This window comes from Taudactylus pleione, unplaced genomic scaffold, assembly GCF_031769625.1.
Source record: "Taudactylus pleione unplaced genomic scaffold, aTauple2 ptg000244l, whole genome shotgun sequence".
In the NCBI taxonomy this organism is placed as follows: Eukaryota; Metazoa; Chordata; class Amphibia; order Anura; family Myobatrachidae; genus Taudactylus; species Taudactylus pleione.
The window spans coordinates 3,334,607-3,350,483 of NW_028284646.1; the positions used below are offsets into that span (position 1 = coordinate 3,334,607).

Sequence of the window (15,877 nt, forward strand, 5' to 3'; positions counted from 1 at the left end):
GGCCTGCATAAGAGGGACCACAGCTCATACTTACCTACTTTGCTGGGCAGCTTTCCCGGAGCAGCAGGAGGGGACCTGCTGCTCTCCTCTTCGGGGGACGGGGCCAGATGATAGACAACATTAGGCCCCGCCCCCATTACAGAAAACCCCCATGATTCGCGGGTCCATGAGGAGGGGGCGGGGCTAAATGACGCGCCCCTTCCCGACGGACCCGATAATTTCAGGTAAAATCTCCCCATCCTGCCCACTTCACTAGGAAGTGGGCGGGATGCGGGAGATATGCCTACTCTTCCGGGATCGCGGGGGGTTACCCGAAAAATCGGGAGCCTCCCGCGATTCCCGGGAGAGTAGGCACGGTTTTGACTCTGTTCTTTCGCCAAATGAACGCAAGTTCGGATTAGTTCAAATGTACAAAACATGTGAGAGCCAGCTAGTCAGTATGATGCAGTTTGTGAGATCCGAACATAACTAGAGATGTGCACCGATCCCCGTGTTTTGGTTTTGGATCTGGATCTCCCCTGGTTTTGGATCTTTTTCCTAGGTGTTTTGTTTTTCAGTTTGGTTTGGATCTGGATTTTTTCTTAAAATGTCATAAAAACAGCTAAAATAACATAAAATGGACCTGTTTTTGTTCCTACAGTATTATTAACCTCAATAACATTTATTTCCAGTCATTTCCAATCAATTTTGACTACATCACAATATAATTTTTTTCATCTAGTTAAGGCCAAAAGTTTGCATCCAGCAAGCTGGCTGACTAAGCTAAGCGACACAGTGGGCGGCACTAACATGTGGCAGTTAAGCTTCCAAGTTCCAACACGGATACAGGGCCTGATTCAGACCCGGTCGCAAGCGCTAAGCGCTCGCAACCAGGTCGATGGTGGCCCAGAGCGCATGCGCACGACAGAGCCGGCTCCGTCGTGCGCATGCGTAAGACCCGGATAGCGACGGGCAATCCATCGCTCGGGTCTCGCACCAAAGGGGGCGTGCTGTCGATGTTGAGTGATAGCATGCCCCCTTTGGTAGGCGAGCCGGTGGGGTGGCTGCCCAGACGGAGGCGTTCCCATGAGAATGCCTACTGTTTGGGGGGGGCCCACTGACATCACAAGTGATGTCAGTGGGAGAGCTTTCGGCTCTACTTGAGCCGAAAGCTCTCTGGGGCTTGCGGCCACGAGACTCTACCACAAGGGTCTTGTCGCAAGCCCATCATCCTGGCCGCTCACATTAGCTGTGGGTGGTAACACACAGCAATGCGAGTGGCCAGGAGGCCGCTCCATAAAAAAAAAAAAAGACGCCCTGATTCAGAGCGAGCGCTCTGTCAGAGCGTCCGGCTCTGAATCAGGGCCACAGTGTGTTATACAGTGTGGGTTGGATACACCAATAGTGCACTTAGTGTGACAGCAGTGTCGGCAGTACAGGGTGCTGGCGGTGTCCTCAATGCGAGAGTGCCAGTGGTGTCCTCAATGTGGAAGTGCCATCAGTGTTGGCAGTGTGGCTGTGTTGACAGAGTGGGGGCCCTGGCAGTGTCCTGAGTGCATAGTGCCGACAGTTTGGGTAGAGCGCGGGTGCCAGCGGTGTCCTCAGTGCTGGAATGCTGACAGTGTCAGCTGTGCAGGGATGCCCTTGGTGTGGGAGTAGCAGCAGTGCGGAGTCGCTGTCGGAGTCCTGAATACGTGGGGCAGTAGTGCGTGGGTGCTGGCAGTGTCCTTAGTGCAGGGTGCCAGTGGTGGCGGCAAAGCAGGGGTACTAGTGGTGTCCACAGTGCATGTGTGCTGACAGTGTTGGCAGTACAGGGGTGCCAGTGGTGTCCTCAGTGTGGGAATGCTGGCAGTGTCGTCAATGTGGGGTCGCTGACCGTGTCCTCAGTACATGGAATGGCAGTGTTGCAGTGTTGGCAGTGTCCTCAGTGAAGGGTACCAGCAGTATCGGCAGTGCTGGAGTGCTAGTGGTATCTTTAGTGCAGGTTTGCTGGCTGTGTCGGCAGTGCGGGGGTTGCTGACGGTGTCCTCAGTAGATGGAATGGCAGTGTGGGAGTGCTGGCAGTGTCCTCAGTGCAGGGTACCGGTGGTGTCGGCAGATTTGAGGTGCCAGCTGTGTCCTCAGTGCAGGTTTGCTGACTGTGTTGGCAGTGCAGGAGTGTGCTCAATGCAAGGTGTTGGCGGTGACGGCTGCATGGGGGAGCCAGTGGCGTCAGCAGCGGAGCTGACGGCGTTATCAGCAGTGGGGTTGCCGACAGCTGGTGTGTCGGCAGCGGGAGGTGTTGGCAGCAGGTGTTTTGGCAGTGGGTGGTGCCAGCTGCGGGAACCAGCACCATATTCTTTTTCCCTGCATTCAATGGGCTTAACGCTGATTGGCTGAGAGCTGTGACAGATGGCTCTGTCAGCCAATCAGCGCTTTGCCCATTGAAGGCAAAGGGATTTTTAAAAATGGCCACTCGAGGGAAAACCTCGAGATCCAACAGAGGATCGTGAGATTTTGCCTCGTTTAGGGATCCAGGGCAGGAGGAGAGATCCGAGGGGTGCCTCCCCGAAGTTTGGGTGGGTTCGGTTCTCAGGGAACCGAAACCGCTCATCTCTAAACATAGAGTAAAACCAAACCGCAAGGGGATGAGTCTTATTGCTTGCAAAGTAGTAAACTCAAGGGCTGATGCTGAGTTGGTATACAAATTGGCGTAAATTATTGTAAAGACAAAAAGCACGTGCAAAAATAGTGCACTTCTGCCTATATACAGAGCCATAGACATCTCGAGATGTGTTCACCGCACATTGGCAACCTACAGTATACACCCGGCTTATGACAAGCCATCATCACCAGGGTGTCTGTGCACCTACATGCAAATTTTACTTAGAAACACAGATGTCTGTCAAGATGTGTCCAGCTGGTTTTACCAGGAAAAAGCAGTAGCATATTATTTATTAATTTAGTTATTACCAGAAATTTAAATAGCGCACACATATTCCACAGTGCTTTACAGATGCATAACTACCAACCGTCACGTTAGATTAACGGGACAGACCTGATTTTGATGGACTGCTCTGTCCACCATTTAACTTGTCACACTTCAGTGGAGAGACAGTTTGTTGTTTTCTTCAAATGTATAATTTTTTTTTTTTTGCAGCCAGCAGGACAAGTTGAAGTACTAAACTGTGCCCCATATGGGGAAGGAGAAAGTGGGAGGGAGGGCAGGGGGTGTGATGTTCTGCTGTTGATCAGATTAACTGTGTATCTGCTGGCTGCACTCACTGTGTTCAGCTGAGCAGAAGCCATCTACCTTTGTATCTAGAGAGGAAGACACCTGTACAACAGTTTCTTCTTACTGGCCAGGAAAGTGCCTCAGTGCAAATCAAATATTCCTTGTCAGGAAACTACTAAGGTGAGAGTCTGGCTTTGAGTATTAATGTTTCAGAGTAATTCAGCGTTTGCTTTGGGGTCAATGAAAGAATGTGGTGTAATTTGAATCAAGTTATTTGCAATTGACTAAGGATTTAAGGTGCATACACATGGTCAGATTTGTCAGATGTGTCAGATGAACGAATGAACAATTGAACGATCTGAACGATTTGATGAACGATTTTACCAACGATTTGAACGATTTGAATCGTCCAAATCTGGCTGCAAACACATCAGATGTCAGATATCGTTATCTGACGGGAACGCGCATCGTTCATCATTCAGACATGTCAGATATGTCAGATTTTCCTTCAGATATGAACGACTTTTTAAATCGTTATCATTCAGATCTGAAGAAAAATCTGACTGTGTGTATGCGCCATAAATATGATTAGAGGTAATATGATGTGGGTGTGGAAAGGTTAAAGGTGATCTGGGGTTTGTGGGTAAGAATGGGTGTTTTGTGGTGACATTGGCACATATGTAAATAGTGAAGTTGAATAATTGGAGCTAATATTCATATTTGTTTAGTTATATACAGTAACGCCACCTAGTGTGTTTTTTCTATGAAAAAAGATGCTAGTATTCACTGAAAGTTACAATTTGATACAAGATTTATAGCAGCTTCCACACTCTGGATATGTGTGCAGTTACTTATTTTATTAATTTCAGAGAAGATTTCAATGACTGTTCCTGAAAATAGATATCAGAATAAAAAAAATTAGACAAAAAATAACAATGTGCCAGTACTGTGTACCCCTGAGTACCCCCACAAAACGCACATGTGCCACCAGTTATGCAGGTCTGCACAGAGATTATTGTCATTCCCAGTCCCTGCAACATTGGAGCTTACAGTCTAAATTCTCTCAATAGTTTATAATATATCCTGCACCAAAACTATTCTATGCATAACTGGAAGTATGTGTGTGCTGTAGATGACGTTAGACTAGAATGTGGGTTTGGTCCTGTGAGGTAGATATGATTAGCACAAGATGGTGTTTGCTGTGTATTACTGAGAATGCAACATTATATGCATAATTGGAAGTATGTGACCTGAACTTAGGCTAGAATGTGGGTCTTCTCGTCTAATGACTACATAGAATACCAACGAGAATATGCAGATACAGATTATTAATGAAACCGATCTTTCTGCACAGAAAACCAGTACCGTAGGAAAGCGATATTGTAGTATCAAAAATAAACTATCTAATATTTTGTGCATGCAGTCATCACATTTGCAGGATATTCACAGTCTACTGTCAGACCTCTGATACGTCGCATGGAGAAAGTCATGTCACTGTGTTAAGTACATTAAGCACCTTGTTAATGTTTAAAAAACAAATATTTATTTTCTTTTCTATTAAATACAATATACCAGCTTTTCAGAATAGCAACATCTACATTTTTAACAGGTTACTCTGATATATTGAAGAATCACAAGTCAAAACTCTGATCCTCACAATATAGGATTTTCACATAACTTCACACCACTTAGAAATAATTATACCGATGCTGTAACAGGGCTTTGTGCCTCCCTGTGACAACCCTGCCCTCTAAACCCATCACTTCATGCCTAGGGGGCAGAGCCGTTGAACGCACTGGGTGGTGCTGCATAGTGCAGTTCCAGGCACCCTACAAGCCACATTCAGGTGCCGTGGGGAAGCGACGGTGCCGCCCATGCAGTAACACTGCTCTCACATCCATAGTTACGGCCCTGAACGATAGACATCCACCTATCTCATATATCCATTCATAAAGGTATGCAGGCAACGGGAGACACACACTACTATGTAAAGATAAGATATATGGAAATTATTGCAGTACTAAAGCTGGCTGATAAAAAAGGATACTGATAACTAGAAACGCACATTTCAGTAAGAGAATAACAAGTACTTAGGAACATGTTATATTAATCACTTATTTTTACTTCTTTTGCTGTTTTTTTTTTCTTACTATCTGTTTCATTTAACTAATTTCCAATACTAATCTTCACCACAGCAAAGTCTGTCTCTAAGGGGGGGAATCAATACAGCGCGATGCTGAATAGCCCCAGGAGGGAGCTCCCAGAGCTATTCAATTCAGCAAACTGTTTGCTTTGTCAGGAAGCTGTTAAGTCGGAGAATGCTGATTCTCGCAACTTTACCTGGGTGTTTAGTCATGAGAACCAGCATTCTCTGACTAAAGTGGCAACCGCGAGGCTGTTAGTGCCGTGCTAAGCCAGAAAACAGACGCATGGCCATTACTTTATTCGGATTTCTCCTTGCACCCTCATTAAGGTGAAAGAAGAAATCCTTTAGTCGGACTAAATAGCACGTTCAATTGAATAGCTCCGGGAGCTCCCTCAAGGAGCTATTCAGCATCGCGCTCAATTGAATTCCCCCCTAGGTGTCTATCTATCTATAATGTTATTAAATGTATGCTATAAATAAACCAATGGAAAGGGAATATATTGTGAAAAGTAATAAAGACTTACATTTTTTGGTGGGGTACCATTATGTCCACACCTGTATGTCATCACAATCTGAATGTCGAAATTCAATATGGCGACATTCAGACAGTTCGGGCGGTCCACGTGACGACTGGCGACATGTTGATCGTGTGGATGTCTGTGGTAGTGGTGAGTATTGTTGATACTACATGTAACCACACGGTACGATCTGCACTACCAACGACTTCAAAGATATCTTTCAGTGAAGTCATCCTGCCACATCTCTGAACTGGCAAAGTTGACAATATCGTCCAAGTTGGCTTGCATGCATGGACGATGGAAGATCTTTATCGTCCATGTGGGAACGCGCATCGTTGGTCGTTGTCAGGTTGTTGACTGCAATAAAGTGAATATAACGATAAGAACAATATCGTTATCTTTCACATTGTTCATGAAAGTCGTACAGTGTGTGCGCACCATAACTCTAAAATCATCCTAATATTGGCTTTCAACATTCACAATATCGACATGTCAACATACTGAATGTCGATATTCTGTCAACGTCTGGAATCAGATCATGTTGACATTCTCGGGTCGACATACTAAACTTATACTGCTTATTTGAATGTTGCTACTCAGGATTCTCTGTGCATAGTGTATGTAGTTTTTTTTTTTTTTAGCATGTCAATTTGAGGATCTTAGTGCCTGATTCAGAGATGTACCAAATACTGATGTTTGCACATTTGATTGATTATTGGTGGTCTGTGCATGAGTCTGTGTTGCACTGCAGATGCATCAAGTTACATTACCGTTGGCGGTCACAACAACGATTTTCCCGCAGTGTGCTTGACAAGGAGTGTTTGGGGGAAGTAATGGAAGTGTGGCAGTAAAAACTCAGGCATGTTGCTATCATTTCAGAGACTGCAACTGCGATCCTGTATGCACAAAACATAACTCCAACATCTCTGCTCCACAAGTCATTCTGCGTGACCATAGGGTTTCTCAGAAGGTTGATTATTGAAGGCTCTGCGACTGATGCTGTGTCTTTGTACGCAGATGCTTCGATTTGCAAATCCACCTGTGGGCGTCTCAATACATTTACGCAATGGCACTGGTATTTAGTTGCTTTTTGTGAAAATAAATTATATTTTTGACACATAGTCATGGTAATTGTAGTTTGTTATGCTATATACAGTTCTGGCTGACATACTGTAGGTAATTAACTTGAGCGAGTCCCATTACTGTCTAGTTACCATGGGCTCTATTTACTACAATCCGCATATTGAATGCAGATTGTAGTGTGATATTACCGAGTGAATTCGCATTGCGAATTCAGGCAATATCACAGGGATTTACTACAAATCCCTTACAGGAACAGAACTTGCGATAAAGCTCGGTCCCTGCAAATCCCCTTCGGAGCCTTATCACTGTATTTTCCCATGCTAAGCCCCACCCCCTGGTGCTAAGCCCCACCCCCATGATCACAGACCCCCCCGCGACCCCCCTCTCCCTTAATAGCACTTACCTGCATGCTCCGGGCCTCCGGTGATGTTCTCCATTCCTCCGGTCAGGTGATCTCCCATACTGCACTGGGGCTCGATCACCTGATGACCGGGCAGCAGTGTACTATGGGAGACCAGGTGACCGGAGGGGAGTCATCACCGGAGGCCCGATCACCGGTCCCAGGAGTCAGGTAAGTACATTTTTTTTTTTTACTATATATTTTTTTCTTTTTTTTACAGTAATCAGCTTGCGGCAGGGCGAGCAGGGTGCGTGCCCTGGGCGTCGTTGGCGCCTCCAGCCACAGTACCGGCCCGCCCGCCCTAGTTAGCTGATGTAGCGCTGACCGCAGTGAGTGCGGTCAGTGCTACACATTTACACAGAACCGGCTCTAGGCTACCAGCGCCGGTCCTGTGCTGCACACCTGAGCCCGTTCCCTCCCCCGGAGCGCTCGCCCAATAGCGCCAGGAGGCGGGCTCAGGCTGTGCATAACACACGCATCGCCGCCAGTGCTGGCAGCGATGCGTGTTAAACAGCAGCCAATGAGAGTCAGATACACTCTCATTGACTGCTGCAGCACCCACTGCAAGAGCCGGACTTCCGTCCGGCTCCTGCAGTGGGTAATGGGACAGACGTCATGACATCATGACGTCTGTCCTATAATGCTGAGCGCGCCAGCCCGGGCGGCGGTGGTGTCGTGGACCGGAGCAGCAACAGCGTGGATTCAGGTAAGTATATTTTTATATATATATTTTTTTTTAACCTATCTGCACTACTGGGGAGGGGGGTGGCTACTAGTGGGGGGACCTCTACTGGTGGTGGGGGCACAACGGGGGAGGGGTGGCTACTACTGGGGGCACCATTATTGGGAGGACATCTACTGGGGGCACTTAATCGGGACGGGGAACCTCTACTGGGGACTACTACTTGGGGGGGGAACTACCACTGGGGGCATTATAAAAGGGGCCTACTACTAGAGGCACTGCACTCGGGGGACCTCTACTGGGGGCAATAATAGGAAGGGCCACTACAGGGGGCACTGGATAGGGGGGGATCACTACTGGGTGCCTGCATAAGGGGACCACTACTGGGAAAACTGCATGGGGGGAGGACTACTGCTGGGGGCACTATATAAAGGGCACTGCATAGGTGGGGGGGACTACTACTGGGGGCACCATATAAAGGGCACTGTATAGGGGGGGACTACTACTGGGGGCACCACATAAAGGGCACTGCATAAGGGGATACCGCTACTGGGCGCACTGCATTGTGGGGACTGCTACTGGGGGCACTGCATAAGGGGGAACACTACATAGGGCACTGCATTTGGGAGGACCACTACTGGGGGCACTGAGTAAGGGGAACTAATTGGGGGCTGTATAAGGGGGACCACTACTGGGGATACTGTATAAGGGGCTCTACTATGGGCCTGCATAAGAGGGACCACAGCTCATACTTACCTACTTTGCTGGGCAGCTTTCCCGGAGCAGCAGGAGGGGACCTGTTGCTCTCCTCTTCGGGGGACGGGGCCAGATGATAGACAACATTAGGCCCCGCCCCCATTACAGAAAACCCCCATGATTCGCGGGTCCATGAGGAGGGGGCGGGGCTAAATGACGCGCCCCTTCCCGACGGACCCGATAATTTCAGGTAAAATCTCCCCATCCTGCCCACTTCACTAGGAAGTGGGCGGGATGCGGGAGATATGCCTACTCTTCCGGGATCGCGGGGGGTTACCCGAAAAATCGGGAGCCTCCCGCGATTCCCGGGAGAGTAGGCATGTATGCCACAGCTGCATACTGGGGGTACTGTATAAGGGGTACTACTGGGGTTAAGGTGCATATGGATAGGAATGTTCAGTGTGAAAATAAAGGGGTGTGTCATGTTGACATTTTTAAGTGACCATGCCTGTTTTTTTGTCGCACATCGGGGGGGGGGGGGGGGGTTGGCTCTCTTTCCAAATTTGCCCTGGGCTCCAAATACCCTAGTTATACCACTGTGCAAATGTCACAACTGGATAGCTTTGTGTGGGTAATAATGACTGAGGCTCATTGAATTGTCTCTGTGTGAAAGTAGATAGTCAGCTTTTGGCACCTTGGTTTAGGGAAAAAAAATGTCACTTGCACTTAAAAATCCTGCTAAGGAGATATCTATCCTGTTTCCAGGGTAGTATCAGAAATGTCGCTCTGTGTGGTGAGTCTGCCGCTGTTACTGACTTACCTGGACCTGTATGAAATCACAGGTCCCAGCGCTCCTGCTGCACGCTATGGCTGCTGCGTGCGCACAGTCCTGCGGTCTAGCAATCGAAGTAGCCACTCACTTATGGCTGGCTATAGGTAAGTAAATAAGATCCGGATCAAGTAGCCAATATATAAGCCAGTTAGACAGCAAGTGGTGCAGGAGTCTCTTTAGCAGCTGACACAATGGAAAGCCAAAACAGCGTGACAAATGCTTAATTCACCAGGTCAGTCCTTCAGGATGTCAGTATATATGGGGTATATTCTCTGACATATTTCATCACCATAGAGGCTTTTTCAAAGAGTGAATAACAAATGATTCAGGGAACAGCAGAGTGAATGGCAGTGGAGATTGATCCCAGTTACACAAAGATCAGCATCTTTACAACAGAAAAAATAGTTACTATGTGTAGTTACATTGTATTTTCATCCTAGTAACCAGCAGGATTCAGAATGTATAAGAGCCACTAGTGGATAGCAGTGTATTTTCAGGTGTAGAGGGTTTGGAGAGGTATCCACCAGTTAATTGAGGTTGATAATTGACCTGGATAATAATACACCTCTAATACCAAAAGCTGCATTCTAGCTCAAGGCCCACATTCCAAGGACTGGGGTGAATACCCTATATTTGAGGTGTCCATTTTTTAACTGACATATAACATATAAGTTCCAAGTACATATCACTTCACATTTTGTTTTTATAATTTGCTTTTAATTTATGTAATAAAGGTTACATTTTAGGAGATACTGCTTTTTGAGTGCCCCACTTTAGAGTACTACCTCTATTTCTTGCACGATCTGTTTTTTTTACCACTTAATTGGCTAATATGTGTTCAAAAACTGCTCAAAAATGTAAGGGTTTTTTATGATTGAATTATGTTGAATTATTTATAACTTATCCAACACAGTTTTATTAAAACATTTCTTTTTGAAACATGTAACATTTCTATTGATTTTAAAAAATATCAATCACAGATATATCAAACTATCGATGATTAGGACATTATGACATCACAACTTTGCATTTTCACAGAGAGCAGCCGCCAGGTACTGGGGGGCTGACTGCGGCTTCATTTATATTTCCCTGGCAGCTGATCATCTATGCAGCAGCTGGATGGAGATCCGGACAGGCTACACAATCAGCAGTAATAAACAGCACAGCAGACACTTCCAGCAGCTGTCCAGTGTGCATTTATGACTGGTTGCATTGTTTGCAAATGTGTCAGGTAACACACAGACTGGCATGGATTTAAACAATGGGACCAGATCCGGATTAAGGGGGGTCAACAGGGGTTGTCGTCCTGGGGCCCCCAACAGAGTTGGTGTGACCCTACCGAGAACAGGTGTCCAGCGGCACCTGTTCCTGGATAGGGGCGCAGCTGTCGCAGCTCTGTGTTCTACTGCATGCAGCAGCACAGTCAATGCTGCTACATACAGCACAGAGCAGCTCCCGAGTCCCCTCATCGGCGCCACATGAAACATCACATCTGTGACGCTAATGGGACTCGAGAGCAAATCTGATGGTATCGGGAGGTCAGACGAGTAATCAAAGGCTGGGAAGGAGGCAGTAGGCTTTGTGTGACTTGAGGGGTCCCTCTGTGCGGCTTGGAGGGGGCCCCACAACTTAGATGCCCTGGAGGCTCTGCAAGCCTTAATCCGGCCTCGGATGTGACCATGCCAGGCAAGTGGTTAAGAGTCTCTGGAATTATTAATGGTTTTAGAGAGTCATAAAGAGTCACTGATTTCTGAGACCTGTGTGACACTACCCTGTGTGTGCCAGGATGTGTTTGTAAAAGTACTGCATACAAATAAAACAAAGCAAGATTAAAAAAAAGACACTTAAAGCAAAAGGTCTAGTAATTATGAGCATGTCTTGTGTTATAGAAGAAGGTAAACTGTTCCACTTGCTTTCCCTTGCCATAACCAATGACAATGGGCCTGATTCAGAGCCGGACGCTATTTGCGCTCGCTTGTCCAGAAAAAGGGGCTGGCTATTTAAATTGACCGTTCGCTCTTTGCGGTCTGTTGACGCCTCTATGTCTGAACAAGCGAACAAAACATGCGGACGTTATTTTGTTAAAAACGCCCCCTGGCCGCTCGCATCGTACGTCATCTCCGCTATTTATTAGATTAATCGAGTACATCGAAAGGCGAATGAACTGCTCGCTATTCTTGTGGTAGGATTTTCCTACCGCAATCATGCGAGCAGTTCTGGCTAAAAGACACCCAACTGACGTGGTCGATGACGCTGCTTTGTTAATTATGCACACCCATTAAACGCCCGTTTTGACCGTTTGGCACGCCTGCGTTCAGATCTCCAATCCCCGTTTTCAAGCACCTTTCCCTGTTACTACCCACAAACGCCTCACTCTGTCACTCAAATTAGCAGGCATTCGCTATATTGCGAGCTCTCGATTTTCGACCGCACTGACTGGTTCGCGCATGCGTACTAAAACCCATACGCATGCGCAGATGTGCGAACATCGCTCGGAACGAACGAATGGCCTCTTACGAGCGGCTCTGAATCAGGCCCAATGTACGATCCCTCTTAATGATAGTAATAGCACTGAAATAAACCATCAGTAATTTATAACCACTGCTTCTGGTGCTATCAAACTTTTGTAATATCACCTGATGAATGGACACCTTAAAGAAGCAATCCAACGTCTGTCTTTTCACCCTTCCGGAGCACATTCTGGGGGAAGCCAGTCACAGAGGTGTATCCATTCAGAAGTGACAAGCGCTATTAGAACTCTTCCTCAAACAGCTGAGCTCTCAGCAAGGTCTTGCAGTTAGCTAGAGGACACTTGGTAGACATTCAGTTAAAGAGTACCAGGAGTAAAGCTGGGCACACACTATATGATGAATCGTTTGATATATCGCCCCGACGCGGATCGCAATGATATATCACACACAACGTATAGTGTGTATGTACACCCGATCCATCATTCCCAGACATCGTTCATCGCATCGTCAGATCTGCTGTGCTGCATTTCAGGTGTGACGATGCAATGAACAACATGGTGCTGTTACATGCAGCATGTAATGATTGTGTGTACGGAGCACTCATTGTACCATTATAACACTCACTGCAAAACAGGGTCGCACCGCTTTATGGTGTGTACCCAGCTTCAGGGATGGACAGGGGCAGAACTATGGGAGACAATGGAGGCGCCAGCAATGAAGGGGCACCTCCTCCATCGCCCACAATATATTCATCCAACTCAGGGCTGTAAATATGTACTCGGAGTGTACCATCATGGCCACCCAATACATGGCACCTCTTCCTGGCAACTGAGAAGCTACTATAACCATATACTAGTGGAGGGCTCTGTGTCAAATCATCGGCTGCCGCATCCGTCTACAGTATCTATAGCCTGTCCCTGCTCATTAGAGTCGCTGTCCCTCAGCAGCTTCTTATGCCAGTGTGACATGTCCGGTGCCCCCCCCAACCCACAACTCCCTGTCCCACTCCTCCCTGCAGCTTCCCTAGCCACGGACCCGTGCAGCAGTCCTGGCATGCCCCACTCACCCACAGCTTCCTGTCCCACTCCTCCCTGGTGGAAGCTCTAGCCGCAGACCTGCTTATTGCCATTAAGTTCAATTGTTTGAAACACCATAATCACTGCTGTTCATTACTTTTCTCAATGACTTTTCAGTGGTACTCTCTGCCTACTACCTAGTAGCTTCTTGCCATCATCTCTTATACAAATAACCACTCTTAAGGATGTAGAGAGCTAATCATACTGATTCAGTTCATCTGTCTGCTATAAGATCATGGACTTTTCAACTCAATGTAACCCTGGCTCACCTGGTATTTGCATGGGTTACTATGTCCGTGGTTCAGGTCTCCTCTTGTCTATTCTGCGGTGCCTCCACCCAAGCCTTAGATATTAGTTATCAAATTATCAGGGACTGGCTTGGGAGAACCCCGAATTTTAGTTAAAAGTGTGTGAAAAGGGCTAACGTGTTACCAGCTCCAATGTGGACAACACACAGAGAAGGTGTATCAGAACAACTGAATATATGCTTTATTATAGTGGATTACTTTAGGATGTAAATCATCATATAATGCATATATTACACAGAAAAGCAAAAACAGTAACTATAATATTCAGCATTAAACAAACTCCTGTTATATTTTGCATCCACAAAACAATTGCATACAGTCCAAAACCCAATTTAGATTCTAAATTATACAAGCTAGTTCCTGTTTGTTGGTTCTAATAAGAGCTTAACCTAACCTCCACACTATAATACTTGTTTAGCTAATTGGATAGGTAATACCCCTCAATATTTTAAATGATGACTAAAAAATACTTTAAAGCTTCAAAGTTATGAACCAATTACAGGTAACAGTCTAAATAGCTGCTGACTTATCTATATGCCTGGCCATGCTACGAAGGTGCACACATGTGATTAACGGATGAAAGGAGAATGGTGGGGGGTGTTTTTGCTCCTTTATTCCGGATGGGTGGTACTTAAATTGATAATCTTGAGCCAATCCAATGCCATTCTCGGTGGGCTGAGTTCCCTTATATTTAGCTCCAAAATCTAGTTTAGTTTAAGCACCAAAATATTTGATCTTTAACAAAATGTTTTGCTACTTAAGATTAAATGCTGAAGCTACTAGAGATAGTCAATATCCTTGGAGTGATGAATTTGGGTTTTGTCTCTAGTCTATCCTTGCTCTCTCTGATCCTAGCTGTAGAAGAACACTAACTCAACATAGAGCAGTCCTCATAGGCTTAGGGATACATTTACTGATAGTCATTATGTCCCCTGAGGATATACAGTGCATTTTTAAAGTATTCACAATGCTTCACTTTTACCACATTTTGTTATGTTACAGCAGGGGTCCTCAAACTTTTTAAACGGGGAGAGTTCACTGTTCCTCAGACTGTTGGAGGGCCGGACTATAGTAAAAACAAAAACTATGAACAAATTCCTATGCACACTGCATATATCTTATTTTGAAGTGAAGAAACAAAACGGGAACAAATACAATGTTTAAAATGAAGTAAAAGTTAAATCAACAAATTTACCAGTATTTCAATGAGAACTATGGGCCTGCTTTTGGCTAATGAGATGGTCAATGTCTGGTTCCATATTTGTCACTGCTAGTCGTAACAAGTGATGCAAGTGTGCATCCGTTAGTCTTGATCTGGTTGGAGATTTCAAATGTTTCATTCTAGAAAAAGTCTGTTCACAGACATAAGTGCTGCCAAAGATGGTTGCCATTTTGAGTGCATGGTTCCTGAGATGAGGATGTCTCAGAGGGGAGAGATGCATAGAAATTATGAAGGCTGCTTGACTTGAATGCGTCTTTCAGAGAGTCACAATTCTGCAGTTCAGCCAGTTCCATTTGGTAAATTGTATCCACATTTTCAAAGTCAATAGAAAATGGGTTATGGAAAAGCTGTATGTCCTGTTCATGGAGATGAAGCTCTTTAAATCTAAATTGGGACTCCTTTTGCAATTTTTCCAGTGAATCCACACATGTTTTGTTTGGGAATGCAATCAATGGTTTTTCCACTAACAGATTTTGAGTTGTGGGGAGATGGCAGAAGTTTTCCTCCTTCACTTGTTTGATGAGGAGGCCTAATTTTACTTCAAATGCTTTGACATGTGATTGCATATCACAGATGAGCTTCCCCTTTCCTTGAAGTTGCATATTGAAATTGTTGAGTAGCTGTGTTACATCTGTCATAAAGGCAAGGTGCCATTTCCATTCTGCATCATTGAGCTCTGGTACTTCTTTGTTTTTTGAAAGCAGAAAAGTTGTAATCTGTGGAAGTAAGTCATAGAAACGTTTCAAAACTCTCCCTTGACTCAGCCAAAGGACTTCTGTGTGATACAGAACATCTTCATAGTCAACATTTAGCTCAGACAGAAATTCCTGAAATTGTCTGTGGTTTAGTGCATGAGCTCTAATGAAGTTAACACAAGATACCACAATTTTCATAACAGAGTCCCACTTCAGTGATTTACTACACAGCGCTTGTTGGTGGATGAGGCAGTGTATGGCTATTGGATGAGAATGGTTATGTTTGTCCATCTCTTGGTTAATGCGAGCAATTACTCCTTTCTTAGACCCCACCATGCTAGGAGCACCATCAGTTGTCACGCTGGCTAGTTTAGCCCAGTCCAGCTCCAAACCTTTCATAGTTTGGCAAACCTTTTCATAGATATCCTCTCCTGTAGTTGTTCCTTTGATGCTTTGCAGTGCAGCAAGCTCTTCTGTGACTTCGAAATAATCATTTGTCCCACGAATAAAAATTAGAAGTTGTGCAGAATCACAAACATCATTGCTTTCGTCGAG

The 15,877-nt window shown here is 45.7% G+C and overlaps 2 protein-coding genes across 2 annotated transcripts in view; one reads left to right on the plus strand and one right to left on the minus strand.

Annotated features, from left to right (window-relative positions):
• The first annotated feature begins 3,227 nt into the window (after nucleotides 1–3,227).
• The window catches only part of LOC148516644 (glutathione S-transferase A4-like), a 41,453-nt gene continuing 28,803 nt past the window's right edge, over nucleotides 3,228–15,877 (plus strand). The window contains exon 1 of the mRNA XM_088479686.1: nucleotides 3,228–3,373. The gene's annotated coding sequence lies outside the window, so the exon portion shown is untranslated. The remainder of the gene's footprint in view (nucleotides 3,374–15,877) is intronic.
• On the minus strand, nucleotides 14,762–15,721 carry LOC148516645 (general transcription factor II-I repeat domain-containing protein 2-like). Its single transcript, XM_088479734.1, has one exon. It carries the CDS (start codon nucleotides 15,719–15,721, stop codon nucleotides 14,762–14,764), a length of 960 nt encoding a protein of 319 aa, XP_088335860.1.